The sequence below is a fragment of the Electrophorus electricus genome, chromosome 8 (assembly GCF_041902795.1).
Source record: "Electrophorus electricus isolate QZ-2024a chromosome 8, ASM4190279v1, whole genome shotgun sequence".
Lineage (NCBI taxonomy): Eukaryota > Metazoa > Chordata > Actinopteri > Gymnotiformes > Gymnotidae > Electrophorus > Electrophorus electricus.
The window spans coordinates 32656462-32672030 of NC_137504.1; the positions used below are offsets into that span (position 1 = coordinate 32656462).

Consider the following 15569-nt stretch of genomic DNA (forward strand, 5'->3'; position numbering starts at 1 on the left):
AGCAGTAAATCCTGCTTTATGAGACAGGTTCCTGATTACACTTGTTCAGTCTTAGCTGCATCATGCACCTACCACACTGGCCCTCTACAGAGACACCATCCCCACCCCTGTGCTACTGCCAACCACAAACACCCATCAAAAGGTGGACTTGACTGATCCCTGAACAGAAATTCAGGATATAAAGCAATCCAGGTGGGAATTAAACTCACAGTCTTCAGCTCTAAAGACTGATGTCTTATCCATATTGGACATTCTAAACTTGTAAACAATTCATTACGTGCTGATTTGTGTTGTGCTGAATGGTATGCTTCCCAATAAAGATGTTGGTTTTCATATCATATTTTAAGCTTATTTTAAGTATTGATGTAGAATCAATCTTGTCAGTAAATCCTTTAAGTAAGGAGGAGTGGATGGCAGCACCCAGACCCCTTTAATGATGCACATTAAATTTGACTGTAGATGATGTGTGTGAATCATGTCTTTGACCTGACATGTTAGATATGGCAAAGTGAAACAGATGCATTTACAATTACATTCATGGCATTTAAAAGACGCTCTTTTCCAGAGCGACTTACAAAAGTGCTTTGTCATTTACTCATAGAATACAGATACACATAAAAGTCATTGTTATGTTAATTTAATTTACTCAGCAAATGTCTTGTGTGTTGTTTGAGTTTGTGGGGAGCCATGAGTTTGAAGGCTTTCATAAAACAGAAGTAATGTTCTTATCTGTGTTTTGTAGATTTTTCTCAGAGGTGGTGTTGCCTGGGCAACGGACTGTTCAGTTACTATAAGACTGAGCAGAGCACTAACAGGTGTGGCTGCATAAAAATGAGTGACATCATCTGCCTGTCCTTCAACAGTCCAGGGATTCATGGGTAACACTCTCCAGCTCTGGCCTGATACTTTTCATTATTTAATGACTGTACTTTCAGTTGTTTAGTCCAACATGGCTATGGTGTCTCTTTTGATTGGTTGGCAGGTATGAACATACCTTTGAGCTGTACACTGATAGTGGGCGGGTCTATCTTTTTGGAGCTGATGACATCGTTACTATCAAAGAGTGGATCAGGGCATTTGCTATAGTAACCAAGATTACTTATATTACTCACACCCTGCTCCTTCAAACACAAACTGTACCTTTACTACCATCTCAAACTCATACTGGACCATTTCTATCACCTCAAACTCAGACTGTACCATTACTGTTTTTTCACACTCAGACTGTGCCATTTTTAACATCTCAAACTGAGACTGTACTATTATGACTGTACTATTACAATATAAGTGTAAGGTAAACTCAAACTGTAGTGTTGATTATCTCTCTGCACTGTGAGGCTATGTAGTTACCCCCTTCTAAATTGGACTGAATTCAATGATCACAATATGGATAACCAGTGATAACCAGTCAGACACTACATGCTTTTCTCAGGGAACCAGGGATTATTTTTACTTGAAGAGAGGTTAAAAGGATGAAAGGAAATTCCATTATTTTCTTCTGGAGAGACAAACCAAAGTTTTGTCTGTCTGTCTGTATCTCTGTATGTTCATCCAGGCACTGCTTCCTGCTGTTCTGAGTGATGTTTGTGGACTCTGTGATCGTCTGGGCCGCCTACGCTGTGCTGAAGGCAGTTCTGGAATTGGTTGGTTCTGCCTTAGTGGCTCTAGACTGCAAGTTCTTCTTCATGATTCAGTACAGAATGTTGACCTGCGCAAGCTACTTACACTCAGTGAGTGACAGAGCACACACACTGTAATGAAGGGCTTTTATTTTGTACACTGTAATGAAGAACCTTTATTTATGCACCACATTCAAAATCTCTGTTGTCCAGCCCCATTATTATTCCATGATTGGACAGTTTATTTGCCGGGTCACTACTTCCCACCAATGAGAATCTTGGCTTCTGCACATCAACGTCTGAAACACGGTTGCCATTTGTCCATCAGCAACTGGCATTGCAGGCCAGCCTGGATACAGACAGACGTGGTGCACTGGTAGTCTAATTGGGCCATTCTTTTCTCTGCTTTCTTTATTGTGCATCAACAAAGTGTACAGTAAAGAAACCCACTTTCCTTCTTTGGAGGAAAACATCTTTCAGCCATTACTAGAGGATGCAGCTGTAACTCTACAACCAATTATAATTAAACCAGTACACACACACACACACACACACACACACACACACACACACACACACACACACACACACACACACACACACACACACACACACACACACACACACAATATGCCTACATAATTCAGCTTTAAAAAACAATCATATCATTTTTTTGCTGGTTGCTGATATTCAGGTGTGCATGCATGTGTGTTTATGTCTGTGTGTATACAGCCCTCAGTGACAGTGTGGGGGATATGGTGTTTTCGTGGAGAGGTGGATCTCTACATGTCATAGCAGAGAACAAGCCCCATTTTCCGGGCTGGGTACGGTCCATCGGACTCTGTGGCGGGGCAGGAGACCAGCCACTCTCCCTGCAGCAGCTCACCGAGTCAGGCATCCCCATCGCTGTTGACCGCTGTCTCGACCACATCACACGTCATGGTACACACACACACACACACACACACACACACACACACACACACACACACACACACACACACACAATTTTCCAAATAAGCAAAACTGTAACAAGTACCTTGTTTTCAAATACTGTATTTCTTGCATATAAATAGAGTGTTCATAAGTGTATTGGGTTTGTGTGTGTGTGTGTATGTGTGTGTGTGTGTGTGTGTGTGTGTGTGTGTGTGTGTGTGTGTGTGTGTGTGTATGCGCGTGTGTGTATTTGTGTGTACCATGATGTGTGATGTGTGTGTGTACTGTCAGGTCTCATGTCCACTGGCATCTACAGGAAGTGTGGTGTTCATTCCCATGTGTCAGCTCTGCTGGAAGAATTCCTGCGTGATGCACGGAGTGTTTGTGTTCCCGAAGATATTGCAGTAGACAATGTGACGAACACACTGAAGCGTTTTCTCCGAGAGGTCAGAGAAGGATTGTTTAATGGACAGCAAAACTCACAGAACTGGCTTTGTACTGCAGGTTAATGACATGCACACATACACAAGCACCTGTTATCATCCCTCTTCCAAAAAAAACTACAATCTTTGAGAGGTAGTGTTCGAGAGGTTGACAATGAGAACAAGGGTGTGTGTGTGTGTGTGTGTGTGTGTGTGTGTGTGTGTGTGTGTGTGTGTGTGTGTGTACAGCCCTCTGTGATACTGTGGGGGATATGGTGTTGGTGGTGGGGAAATAGTGTAGAAATATTGAAGACTACTGTGAGATTAGAACAGTGCTGTAAAACCTTTCTCACTGCTGCCTGCACTGGACTGCAGTGTCATTTACATTTACATTTCTTTGCAATGTCAGTACTTTTAGCCTCTTCTCACATATATGGTGGCCATAGATAAAGCTGCTTCCATCCAATATTGCTTTTTTGTTTGTTTTTGTTTTTTGTTTTTTGGTGTTTTAATCCTGGTGTCATTGTGTCATACTTTCTGCAGAGTTAACAGATAACTGTAACAAAACCAGCAGATACCAGACACTCCTGTCCAGCTTGCCTGAAGTCAACAGAGAGACCTTCAAAGCTCTCTTTAACCACCTCTACTGGTACCCGTCATTACTTTGCTGTAGATGTTTTCAAAAGCTTTGTTTGTTAGGTTCACAATTCAGGAAGAAAGCACGTGAAGGAGACAAAAATTCATATTATTATTTTCATTGTTGTTTTCACTTCCACAAACCAAACACCAACATCTGAGGTTTCATTGCCTTTTTCAAGACAGACAGACCTTTGTGTCTAATTTCCCGTTAGGGATTAGCGAAGTGTTATCTTATACGTGCGCTGCCTTTTGGGACTCTTCCAAAAAAGGAAGTTTTTCAGATTTCAGGACTGGGAAAAGTCTTTCTGGTATATATATTCCCCTTTGCTTTGAGGAACTGTGTGTCTAAGTGCTAACCACTTTCTGTTAGCGTGCAGAACTTCTCCAACATAAACCACATGACGACACGGAATCTGGGACTCGTGTTCGGGCCGACTCTCTTTCAGACGGATAAAGCCGACCCCAGGACCTTCAAAGTGGTGGAGGACTTGATTGGAAGTTACTGTGCCATCTTTAATGTGAGTCCAGCCTGAAACCAGCAGGTCACAACCTTTAAAGTAATGCCTGTCTCCTTGACTGTCCATGAGGACCTGAGTGCTTGTTAAAATTGCTATGGTTCACATGCGTCATTGTTAACGTCACACTGAATAATGAGATAATCTTTCTTTACAATGGTGGCAGTAATAGAATTTCTTTTTTACACATCTGACACAAGTCTAATAGTCTCTAGAATTACTTGTATACTCAGAAGAAATGGAAAGCACCTCAGTCATAGATGCTGTGACATTGCACTGACATTTGAAAGACAGCTAAACACACAGCTAAACAAATGTTTTTCCCCAGATCTCAGATGCAGAGCTTCAGAAGCAGATGGACATGACCCTTCTCATTCTAAACAAGCTCAAAGACCAGGTGAGAGTTCAAGGTTTCAAAGGGCCTCTGGGTAATTTAGACGCTCAACACCTTGCATCTCCACACAGTGCACACCTTGGTGAAACCCATGGCACAGTCTGAACATGTTCACATGTGCAACTTCCTGCCTTCTTCGGATGACTGATGTTGTCACTGTGTACCAGGCCTCTCTGACACCTGTCCCCTCCCACACCGTCTGTGCCATTTACCTGGAGAAGAGGGAGGAGGATGCAGAACTCCTTGTGCAGGTGAGTCACCTTTCAGCAGTGTTCAGCTCAAGCTCGAGCTTGAAGCTTCACCTGCTCCTATATGACAATGGGCTTTTTTTTTTTTTTTTTTTTTACTAGGGATTCAAGAATTACATCATGGCCTTAAAGTGTAATCTGTATATAAAATGCAATATTTAGTAACTACACAGACAGTATTTCAAGTCCTGTACCAACTGTCAGTACACTCCAGCCTGTGAAACAAAGCACGTCCACTGTTTTAAGGATTTGTTGACCAGAGCTGCGCATACTGAACCAGACATTCCCATGTTAGCTTAGCTAATATTCCAAAAAATTATACCACTTAGCCATGTTGACAGAAGCCTTCAGCTTTAAGCATGTTTTCATTTTCATTTTTCTCAAAAGCACTGGTCAGGAGCTCTAAGGGACTTGGAATTTAAGTTAATTCTGATTCAGTATACATAAGCAAAATTAAAGTAGAATACACAGATGAAATAAAGAGTGCTCTCTCTCTCTCTCTCTCTCTCTCTCTCTCTCTCTCTCTCTCTGTGTGTGTGTGTGTGTGTGTGTGTGTGTGTGTGTGTGTGTGTGTGTGTGTGTGTGTGTGTGTGTGTGTGTGAGGTCGGGATGAGTACAACAGTAGAGGAATTGGTCCTGGAGGTTTTAGAGATGTGTGGAATCCAGCCAGCAGATGGAGAGTTTTGGAGGTGTTATGAGACCAAGGAAGAGATTGGTCAGAAAACATTCCTCAAACAGAGTTGTCAAGCTGTTTTTCTTTATTTAAGTGCAGAAAACAATATTCTTAAATATTCTTTGAAATGAAATATTGTTTTAAATGAAGGTCCGACTGAAGTGCATGTAAATAGTCTAAGAATATAAACTATTAATATATATCTCTAAGCTTAAACCATGTCCACACAGTAACACAAGTGGAAGGACTGAAAACAGATGGATAAATTTTGATACATTTGCAGTGACTGGAATATGGTTGTTGTTTTATACCCTGCACATTGCTTTAAAACCAACTGATAATAGCATTAATGAAACAGGTATAAATACAGATTCAAAGATTTAAAAATAGAGTCATAAAAATGTCTGTTTATCAGAGCGAGAGCTGCACTACAAGGAAGCAGTGCTGCCAGTCTGTTACTCCCTCAGCCCACAGAGCCACCTGTTGGTCAAGAGAAGCCATTACACCAGTGACATCAATATGTATTTGAGTATGTGCAATTCTGCATCAGCTTCCTGTTATCTCCCAGATTAAGTATAAGATCCTTCTACAGTTCAGAGTGCTACTACCTGCGTCTCTGAGTTCATTCACTTATACGGTCCCTCATACTCCCATAGATCCTCTAGCTCTGTTCTTTTTACTGTCCCACAAACTTGACTTACATTTATGGCATTTAGCACTTTTATGACACTTTTATCCAGTGTCCAACAGTGTTAACTTGGCAGTGGTGGGGCTTGGACCAGCAAGTTTCCAATTACAAGTCCAGTACCTTCACCACTGAGCTACATGTAACCAAGGTTCCTTTAAATATGAACTAAAAACTTTCCTCTTCACTGCTCTTGGGTCTTCCAAGTTTCCCACTTGTGAAAGGCACTATATACATTGAAATTATTATTATTATTATTATTATTATTATTATTATTATTATTATAGTGGTGACCTCACTTTCTCTTTACACTTTGTCTCTTGACTCTTTACACAAGCCCACCTCTGTTTCTTCAATCAGGTGGTAAAGAGGAAGTGTGCAAGCTGGGAGCACTACGCATGAGTGAAGTTAAAGGGGGCAAATGCAAGAGCTTTTCCAACCGCCATTGTGAGCTGATTGGCTCCACCTTCAGGCTGTACAAAGAACTGCAGGTGTGTCTATACATGGGTATAAACCTGAATATATGACATAATATATGTGATATAATAGTGGAGAAATACTCTGAATAAACTTAATTTGATCAGGAGTTGTTCAGTCTAAGGCCCCTATAAAGACAGCTCTGTGTGTGTGTGTGTGTGTGTGTGTGTGTGTGTGTGTGTGTGTGTGTGTGTGTGTGTGTGTGTGTGTGTGTGTGTACTTTTATTGCAGGGCTCTCAGTGTGAGAAGGAATGGCCAGTACAAGAAATAAAGGTCTACCAAGGCTATATGAGTAAACTCCAGCCACCGACACCGTAGGTACACACACACACACACACACACACACACACACACACACACACACACACACACACACACACACACACACACACACACACTCACACACACACACAAACTACAGCCATCTACGCAGTAAATACACACACACAGAAAGTACAGACACGTAGACACACACATATATATATATATACACACAGACACACAAACTTCAAACACCTTCATTGTAAATATATTACACACACAGACACACACATGCATATACACACATACAAACTACAGCCAACTACACTGTAATTACAGCCACGTATGCCATAATTACACATATACATTTACACAGATTACAGACACCTACAACATAATTATATACACACACAAACTACTGCTACCTACTCTGAAATTACACACACACTCACCTCACACACAAAGTACAGCCACATATACTGTAAATAACACACACAATTTTTAAGAGTAATATTTCTGAAAGTTATTGTTAATGCACTGTAATTTATTTGTTTGCTTGCAGGTGGGGCTTAACAGTGCTTCATGACCAACAGCAGTGGTGAGAAACAGTACAAATTATTGGATTAAGACTAAGCAAAGACAACAAAAAACCTGGAACTGATTCACCATTGGCATGGCAATAATGCCTTAATCCACTTAATCCACATAATCCACATAATTCACATAATTCACATAATCCACATAATCCAGAACAATCATACATAGTTTTGATTATCATGAGAGATGTAAGATTCTAGGATGTTGTTAGAATTTTTGGATCACTCCAGCTGACAAGGCACACAATCTTGGGATACTTCAGGACAATCATTCTCTGTTCATGTTGCTAAATTGACTCAGTTATGCAGGTTCCTCCTCTATAATATCAGGGAAATCCATCCATTTCTCTCCACAGAAGGCCCTCAGGTGTTTGTTCGGGCCCTTGTCAGACTGGCCTACTGCAACTCACTCCTGGCAGGTCTTCTCCTCTGTGCCATCAGACTCCTGCAGCTCATCCAGAATGCAGCCGCTTGGCTTGTTTTTAATCTCCCAAAGTTCTCACCTCTTACCCCCCTGCAGTGTTCCCTCCACTGGCTCTCTGTAGCAGTTCCATCAGATTAAAACAGTGACAATCTCCTACAAAGCCAGAACAGGGTCAGATCCCATCTACCTAAAGGCACTACTCAAATGCCATTGTTCCCCACACTGCCTTAGAGCCTCTAGTACTGATCGACTCAAAGCACCATATCCCTCAAGACACCAACTGTTCTGTGTCTTGGCCCCCAGGTGGTGGAATTAACTTCCACTGGCTGTTCCTACAGCTGAGTCACTGGCTGTCTTCAAACAAAGACTGTAGACTCATTTCTTGAGTGAGTCACTCATATATGTGTGGAAAGGTAGTGCCTGGACCAGTTGTCATGTCAAGACAGATGACAGGTACCCATGTCCCTACCTATAATCCTATAAATAGATATAGTAGGCATGATTTGGTAGTGTGGGATCCCATAGCATCCAGGTAGTTGATTTTAAGTTATGTTAAATGCATTTTCTCTGCATATGTTGATGTATTTTACATGCTCTTCATTTGGGGAAGATAATCACAGCGTAATATAATTCCCTCACAGGGCACTTAGCATTGGTTGGAATAAAGGAGATGCTATAGGTATGTCTGCCAAGCCTTACAGCAAAAATGGGTTTGATTACAAGACTGCTGTGATGGCGGCAGTGAGAGAGTGATACGTTAGTGTGGATGAGAAGACTCTTTAAGAAGCCAAAAGGCAAGGCAGAACTAAAGTGTGTGTGTGTCAGTGGGCATGTCCCTCTCTCTGGGTGCCTGGGCATTGTGACAACTCTTGTCTGTTTCTGTGTTCCTTACCTAGGATGACTCCTGAACTATTGCTGTATCCAGCATATGTCCGTCCTATTGATCTCTACACTTCTTGTTTTTTAATCTCTATTTCTCTTCATTAATGTGGTCGGAGGGTCTAAACTGTTTGCATTTGGGTAGGAATCGTGTTTAGGTTGTGTTAAATACGGGATTCGGCAGTAGTCACAGTGTTTGTCACACGTGTTCGTAAAAAGAAAAGAGAAACGTCCACATGAGTCAGTGTAAAAAGTACAAGCAATAAAGGTGTTTATTGCAGATTAGCAACAAAATCACATCTCAAGGGACATTCTAAAACAGTTATTCCTAATTTGAAATGCAACAAGGTACGAAAACTGTGTTGGTCCCAGGAATCAAAACGTGTATCTTAATTAAAGTGACCATATGCAAAGGTTTATGAACATAATCCAAAACATAAAGAAAAGCATCCTATGCCTTTAACTTGTACTTAAACAATAGAAATTACACTCGTGCCATCTATATGAGTATTATAATAAATTACAATAATTTAATTACAATAATTACAATCATTTATGCACTTATACTATTTATGGCATTACAACAATACGCTAAACTTACAAAATACATTTTTAATAAATACAAGCAAGGCTAACAGTACAATTCGTACATGACTAAAGTACTTTGGCACCCACATTGAGGGTTGTATGTTGCTTATATGTTAAATAACAGCACTAGGCAACAAAAAAAGGCTCTGGCCCCGCCCCTCTCCTGGAATATTAGTGTGGATTTACACTCCTGAATCATCCATGGAGAAAGAAGTGTGACGACTGAGAGTGATCAAACCTATTTGCCTTAGGTGTAATGTTTGTGTTAGATTTGACACATAGCTTGGCTTTGTCAAGCTGCCGTTTCCACTGGCAATCCACATTAATAAGATTTATTTATGACAGAGACTACAAAGCTCGGGTGTGTGCCATACACTGTAAACCATACACTGTAAGCATTAAGACATAAAAGTCATTTCTTTCTCTCCAGGTACTTTTGCTGTGATTCTGAAGATGAATTCATAGAGTGGATTGCCACTATTATGAGCCTTCAGGTGATTACCTCATGACACCAGTACCATAGATATGCTACACCAGTACCACACCAGTACCACTGTATATGCTTCTCTGTTTCTCCTTTTTTTCTCCCTGTTTCTCTGTCTCTGTTTCTCAGCATGGTGGGGACTTGGGCTGATGGAGGAGGAAGATGGATGCTGTTGGATCCTGTTTTTTTTTGTTTTGCTATTTTTTACAGGGGGCCTTAACAAACAAACTAGAAATGTTTGTCATGTTTTAGATCTTCCTCAGGTTTCTATATATAAACATGCATACTCGCATTTATATTACATATTTACGCTTTATGCACTAACAGATTATATTACACCTTTATGTTCTAACAGATTAACTTCTTTGTTTTCATACAATGAACACTGTTACCAGAAAATCAGCAAATGTAGGTATTTACCAACTGAAAAAAAAAATCACAAATATGCACAAATGCTAAACTTTAAATAACTGCATATATAATTCTTCACATACTAGTTTGCACTAACAGTAATGAAAGCTACACACATTAAGATTGTAGTTTGAAATGGATTCCTACAGTATATGTATGGATTTACCATTTTGATGCCAGTAATTGTTCTTATTCAGAAAACATTTTGATAATGACCTTCCCACACAGTCATACTCATTAAACCTTTTTTTTTTTTTGTGTACATTGTTTTTTGTTTGTTTTTGTTTTCACAAAAAAGGTCATGAGTGTGGCTGCTGGGTTATGGATGGTGACAGAAAATGTCTGAACTTCACGCAGTCGCTCTGGTTTATCAGTGAGAGGGATTGCCCTGCCTATTGACTCTTACCTGTATCATAATGTATGTCAGCAGATAGATAAAAGCAGTATGGCTATAGTGGAAGTGAATCATTAACTTTTAAAAATCTTGTCAATAATGTCTGTTGTACTCGGAGGAACTTAGTGGACAATACATAAGCCAAAGCAAATTTATTTGTAGGCCTACAGCATACATTTCACACGCAAAAAAAGAGTGCTTTATGTTGGCAAGGATGAAAGCAGACAAAAAAAAAATTAAATGAGAGCTTTAGAAAAGAAAAAAAGGAATACATTGGCATTCATTGATGTCATAAAAATGTTAAGGTCAAAACAGAGGTCACGAGTTGGGTGTGACACAACTGAGCACAGTTGCATGTGTTCTCAGAAGAGCTGTATTTGTCCCTCGCTGTTGGAACTCAGATCACCTGCTGTTTTCATTAGACCTGTTTGCTATCATAGTGTTATCTCATCTATTGCTGTTGATGGGTTTGTCTTACAGGTTATTCCTATTTTGGTTCCCTCAAACGCTGTCATGTCATCTAGCTTTTGAACAATACACTGTGCATTGACCCTGATTTTGGATTAAACTTGCATTTAGATCCCATACTCATTTTTGTCTGTCACTGGGCTGCATACATAACCATACCACAGATTGATTGGAAGCACACTCATAGCAGTTCCTGTAGGGGGACATGTCTGGTCTGGGGTTCTGTAGCCTGAGTGTGTTCTCCTTAGTTCCATGGTTTGTGGGGTGGAGATACCAGCAGGTTATCCAAATTGCTTGCACCTGTGAATGGTAAACAGTAGTCTGTTGAACAGCTTGCAAAGTGAGTCTTCTGAGGTGTGGTGGAGAAAGGCGTCAGGCTTAAATGTGTTGGGTTTGTGGAGCCTGTTATGTATCTGACGACAGTTTAACTGAAAGCCTGGAGGTCACTGGTACTGACCTTACCGCAGGTTTTAGTTTTAGTCATTTTTCACTGATATAACCATTCTTTATGTTGTCAGGTTTAATACACAATGTTACCAGTGAAAGAAAACATTCAGAGATCAGCTACATCTGTTGTGAAAGCACTATATAGGTTTTGAAGTTCTTAGAAGGGCTTCAAAAATTGTGAAAACATTTTGTCTTATGGAGTTTTAAAGTTGTAAGAGTGTAAACATTATGATATAAATATCTATTGCTTTGAACATAAACTGGTTTCCTCTTTCTGTTCCTTCCACTTCCACTTTAGTGTATTACCTTTTGAATTTTGTGATTAGTAATATTTTTTTACTTTGCGTTTTGCATGCTGTTGTCAGCATTTATGTCTTGTTTGTACATTGTCAGTTTTCTCAAGTTTTTGCTTTGGTATGTCTGAATGCTGTGGTTCTTCTGTCCTTGATATTATATAAAACATTAATAATAATAAGTATTATTATTAGAACTATAATAACTATTATTATTATTATTATTATTATTCATTATTATAACAATAATAATAATAATACAAATAATAAAAGTATTGAGCTTATTTCTAATCATACTCATAACTCAGTTAACTCTAGCCTCGATTTACTTATTAATTTGGTTCCTGTCTCTTTAAAGACTTTCTCTTTTTTTCTTCTTTTCCACTCTTTTCCCACCTTCTCCTCTACTGCCTGGGATACAGTCTGGGAAAGTCCAATATGTAGGGGTGGACAGTTGTTGATTTAAAATGATTCTGCATCTAAAAATTCCACGTGATGCATTTCAAATGTTAATATCTTTAGATAAAGATTTACAGTGGAGCTGTTTGTAGCAAATATCTTGTTTGCCCATTGAACGTACATAATTTTAAAAGAGAGATCTGCAAACCCCCCCCCCCCGCAAATGGTTTTATTTTGACGATTGAAGTTTGGGATTATTTACAAGATGCCTCAACACGGGTTGCAGAATGATCATCACCATGAGATCCACACAGAGCTGTCACCTGTTTCTACTGTCATTGCTAGGAGTTCTGCTAGTCGGGTATGTAATTATATTTCCTTCTCTGTTTATTCATACTAACAAAAGAGTGTTTAGTGTATCACCGTATATTAATAGCAGTTACTGGTCAGGCCCCTAACCCTGTTTGTCTACCTCTGTAATATGATTGGGCTTGTAAGTTGCTCTGGACAAGATTGCACATGTGAGAGTCAACAGGTTCAGGCAGTACAGAAGTGTGAGAAAAGCTATGATCTAGAGCTTCAGGTTCTAGGGTCCTACAAATGGGGCTTAGTGGTTAATATGTTTTTGTCCCCAGCTGGGCGGAATTTCAACGTTTCCCTGTATCTGTGCAGTTTTCCATCCCATAGTCCAAAAACATGAAGGTTAGGTAAAAATTGGCCTGTTGCAAAAGTGTGTGTGAATGATTGTATTCCTACATGGATGGCACTCAGTGCTGGGTGTTGTCCTGGATAAACTGGATAAATCAATACTGGTGGCTTCAAGCCTAATTATGTTGAACCTTTATTATTATATGCTTAAAAATGACACATTTACATTCCAGAAGTAAGAAGCCATGTAACTTAAGTAGTACTGACATATACTGCTGACAAGTAATACAGTTGTTTCTCATGTGGCTTTCCAAAGTGTGCCATATCTGCCATCTACATCACAGAGTGAAAATGTATGACAAATTCCAAAAATCAGGGTAGAATGGTGGCAGACAACAATCATTTAAGTTTCACTGCTTGAGTTTAGTTTTTCTATTTTCTATTCATAGTCATGAACTGGGGACTTCTATTTCACAATACTGATCCTTCTAACACTGCAGTATTATCTGCTACTTATGCTTTAACCAAACCTTTAAAGCTCTGGATCTGTCCTGAACCATTACTCCTGAACCACTAGTCCTGAACCATTAGATCCAGCGAATTACATTTCTAAGAAAAGATGAGCATGCAAATATTGTATCATGTGAGTCAAATATTTCTTTTAATATTTCTTTCATTTTAATGAAATGTCTCATCATATAATCATATGAGTCACAAAATGTTGCACATATAGTAAACATTAGATAAAAGCTATTCCTTTCCAGCACAATTGTATTAAGTAAGGTCCAACATTAAATAATACCACTCCACCCCCCACATACCCATAAGTTAATTCTGGTGGAAATATCACCGTAGATAATTTGTGCCTTCCCGTCAGTGTCTTATAGTGGCAGTCTGTATTTGTGATGATTAATTGCATATAACGCATATAAAGTCAAACCCAAACACTGTTTGTTTTTATTATGCTTTTTCCTTTTTCCTAATGCAGAAAATAAATAGAGTTTAATATTGATTGGAAAAAATAAATAATTGGGGAAAAAATTGGCCAAAAAACCCCCTAAATAATACTGTTTTTAAAATTTAGAGTTATGAGGTAAATGTTTTTTTCAATACCACTTTTATTTTGATAGGAATAAGAATAGGAAAGGAAAAATGAAAAAGGATGACGCATCACACAAATCCCTCATTTCTGGCCCACATCATTAGACTGCTGTCAGCCTGAAGGAGACCATTCCGATGTAAAGTGTACAGACAGCTCTTTGTATGGACCATAAACACAGTAGTCTGCTGACTGTATCCGTGTACATCTTGAACAGCCGTAATCTGTCCAAAACTTGCTTGTGTTTTTATCATATCTGAAAATATTTCATTCTTAGCCAAATGTGCTCTGGAAGGACCCTGTGGGACATTTTCTTTGTTTGTTTGTATGTATTTTCAACAGAGTTGTACTTCTAGTGCAGTGTTTATGTAATGCAGTGTGGGGGCACTGATGACTTAATACTCGACTTGTAATTGGAAGCTAGCTGGTTACGGTACTCGTAATCTGAAGTTTGCCAGTTCAAGTCCACCACTGCCAGTTTGCCACTGTTGGTCCCCTGAGCAGGACCCTCAACCCTTGATTCCTAAAGTTGTGTTCGGTAATAATTGTAAGTCATTTTGTATATAAGTGTCAGGTAAATGGAAGAATGCAAGGTTTATATTATGACGGCTACTGCCAGAGACAGAGAGATGGTGAACGTTGTACTTAGCTTACAGTGAATGTTTAAATGTTGTTTAGAATTTGTTGATTTGTGTGTGAATTTGTATATTCAGTTCAGTGTTATTAGCATTTGTTTATTGTCAGCCTCCTCATGTCTGTCTTTGTAGTTAGCTTCTCCTATTCCCTGTTTAGATGCTGTTCCATTTTATGCATGTGAGCCTTTTTAAAAGCATCTTTTGCAAAAAAAAAGATATCTTTTGACTCTTCTTCCATGTCACGGCTACGATTTTAAGGGTTTCTGCTTTTATCCTTATCAACCTGTGACTAATAAAGGATTGTTAGATTATGTGCTGGCTAAATGTCCATGTAACCAGTGTCAAAAATGCTAAAACTAGGATGTTGTCATTTATTTAATGATTACAAAGTTTCCTGCAGGTGTCTTTACCTTAACAGATAATGGTGCAATATATAGGCAAGGCAAGCCACTTCATATACAGTGGCAATTCAAAGTGCTAAGTTAAGGATGTACATGTACTTTTGAATAAAAAAATCAACACAACAATATCTACTGGAGCCAAAACTACTGCAAAAAAGCATACATAAACTGAAATTTTAAATATACAGTCATTATATATTGAAACACTGCAAGACTCAATTGACTTCACTATTATGACACTGAAAACCCAACACAATGTTTAAATAAAAATAAAAAATAAAACAAAAGCCCTCATGCTCAACAAATGCAAGAATAAATATCTGGAATCATTTGTTGGTGTCTGTTCTTTTTTTTAAAGAAGTTTAAGTATCAGTAGGAGTTTCAAGTGTGGATATACAACCTCCTTAATACAACTAGACCACTACAAAATCCCAGATTTCTTAGTGGCCCACTGTAACAGAGTGAATATTTACTGTTATGATCTTGTCTAGACAATTAGGCTGTAACAAGAGTAGTGAGGTAACATGGCTAACA

General features: G+C 39.1%; 1 protein-coding gene across 1 annotated transcript in view; it reads left to right on the forward strand.

The window, feature by feature from the left end:
- The window catches only part of LOC118240918 (arf-GAP with Rho-GAP domain, ANK repeat and PH domain-containing protein 1-like), a 22440-nt gene extending 7073 nt beyond the window's left edge, over nt 1–15367 (forward strand). The window contains exons 4-19 of the mRNA XM_081719599.1: nt 743–878; nt 983–1085; nt 1556–1730; nt 2352–2561; nt 2847–3059; nt 3521–3626; nt 3987–4134; nt 4460–4528; nt 4693–4776; nt 5377–5488; nt 5862–5975; nt 6492–6622; nt 6840–6922; nt 7432–7467; nt 9787–9850; nt 9970–15367. Coding sequence (XP_081575725.1) covers nt 743–878; nt 983–1085; nt 1556–1730; nt 2352–2561; nt 2847–3059; nt 3521–3626; nt 3987–4134; nt 4460–4528; nt 4693–4776; nt 5377–5488; nt 5862–5975; nt 6492–6622; nt 6840–6922; nt 7432–7467; nt 9787–9850; nt 9970–9990 — 1805 coding nt within the window. The 3' untranslated portion in view covers nt 9991–15367. The remainder of the gene's footprint in view (nt 1–742; nt 879–982; nt 1086–1555; nt 1731–2351; nt 2562–2846; nt 3060–3520; nt 3627–3986; nt 4135–4459; nt 4529–4692; nt 4777–5376; nt 5489–5861; nt 5976–6491; nt 6623–6839; nt 6923–7431; nt 7468–9786; nt 9851–9969) is intronic.
- The last annotated feature ends 202 nt before the right edge of the window (nt 15368–15569 follow it).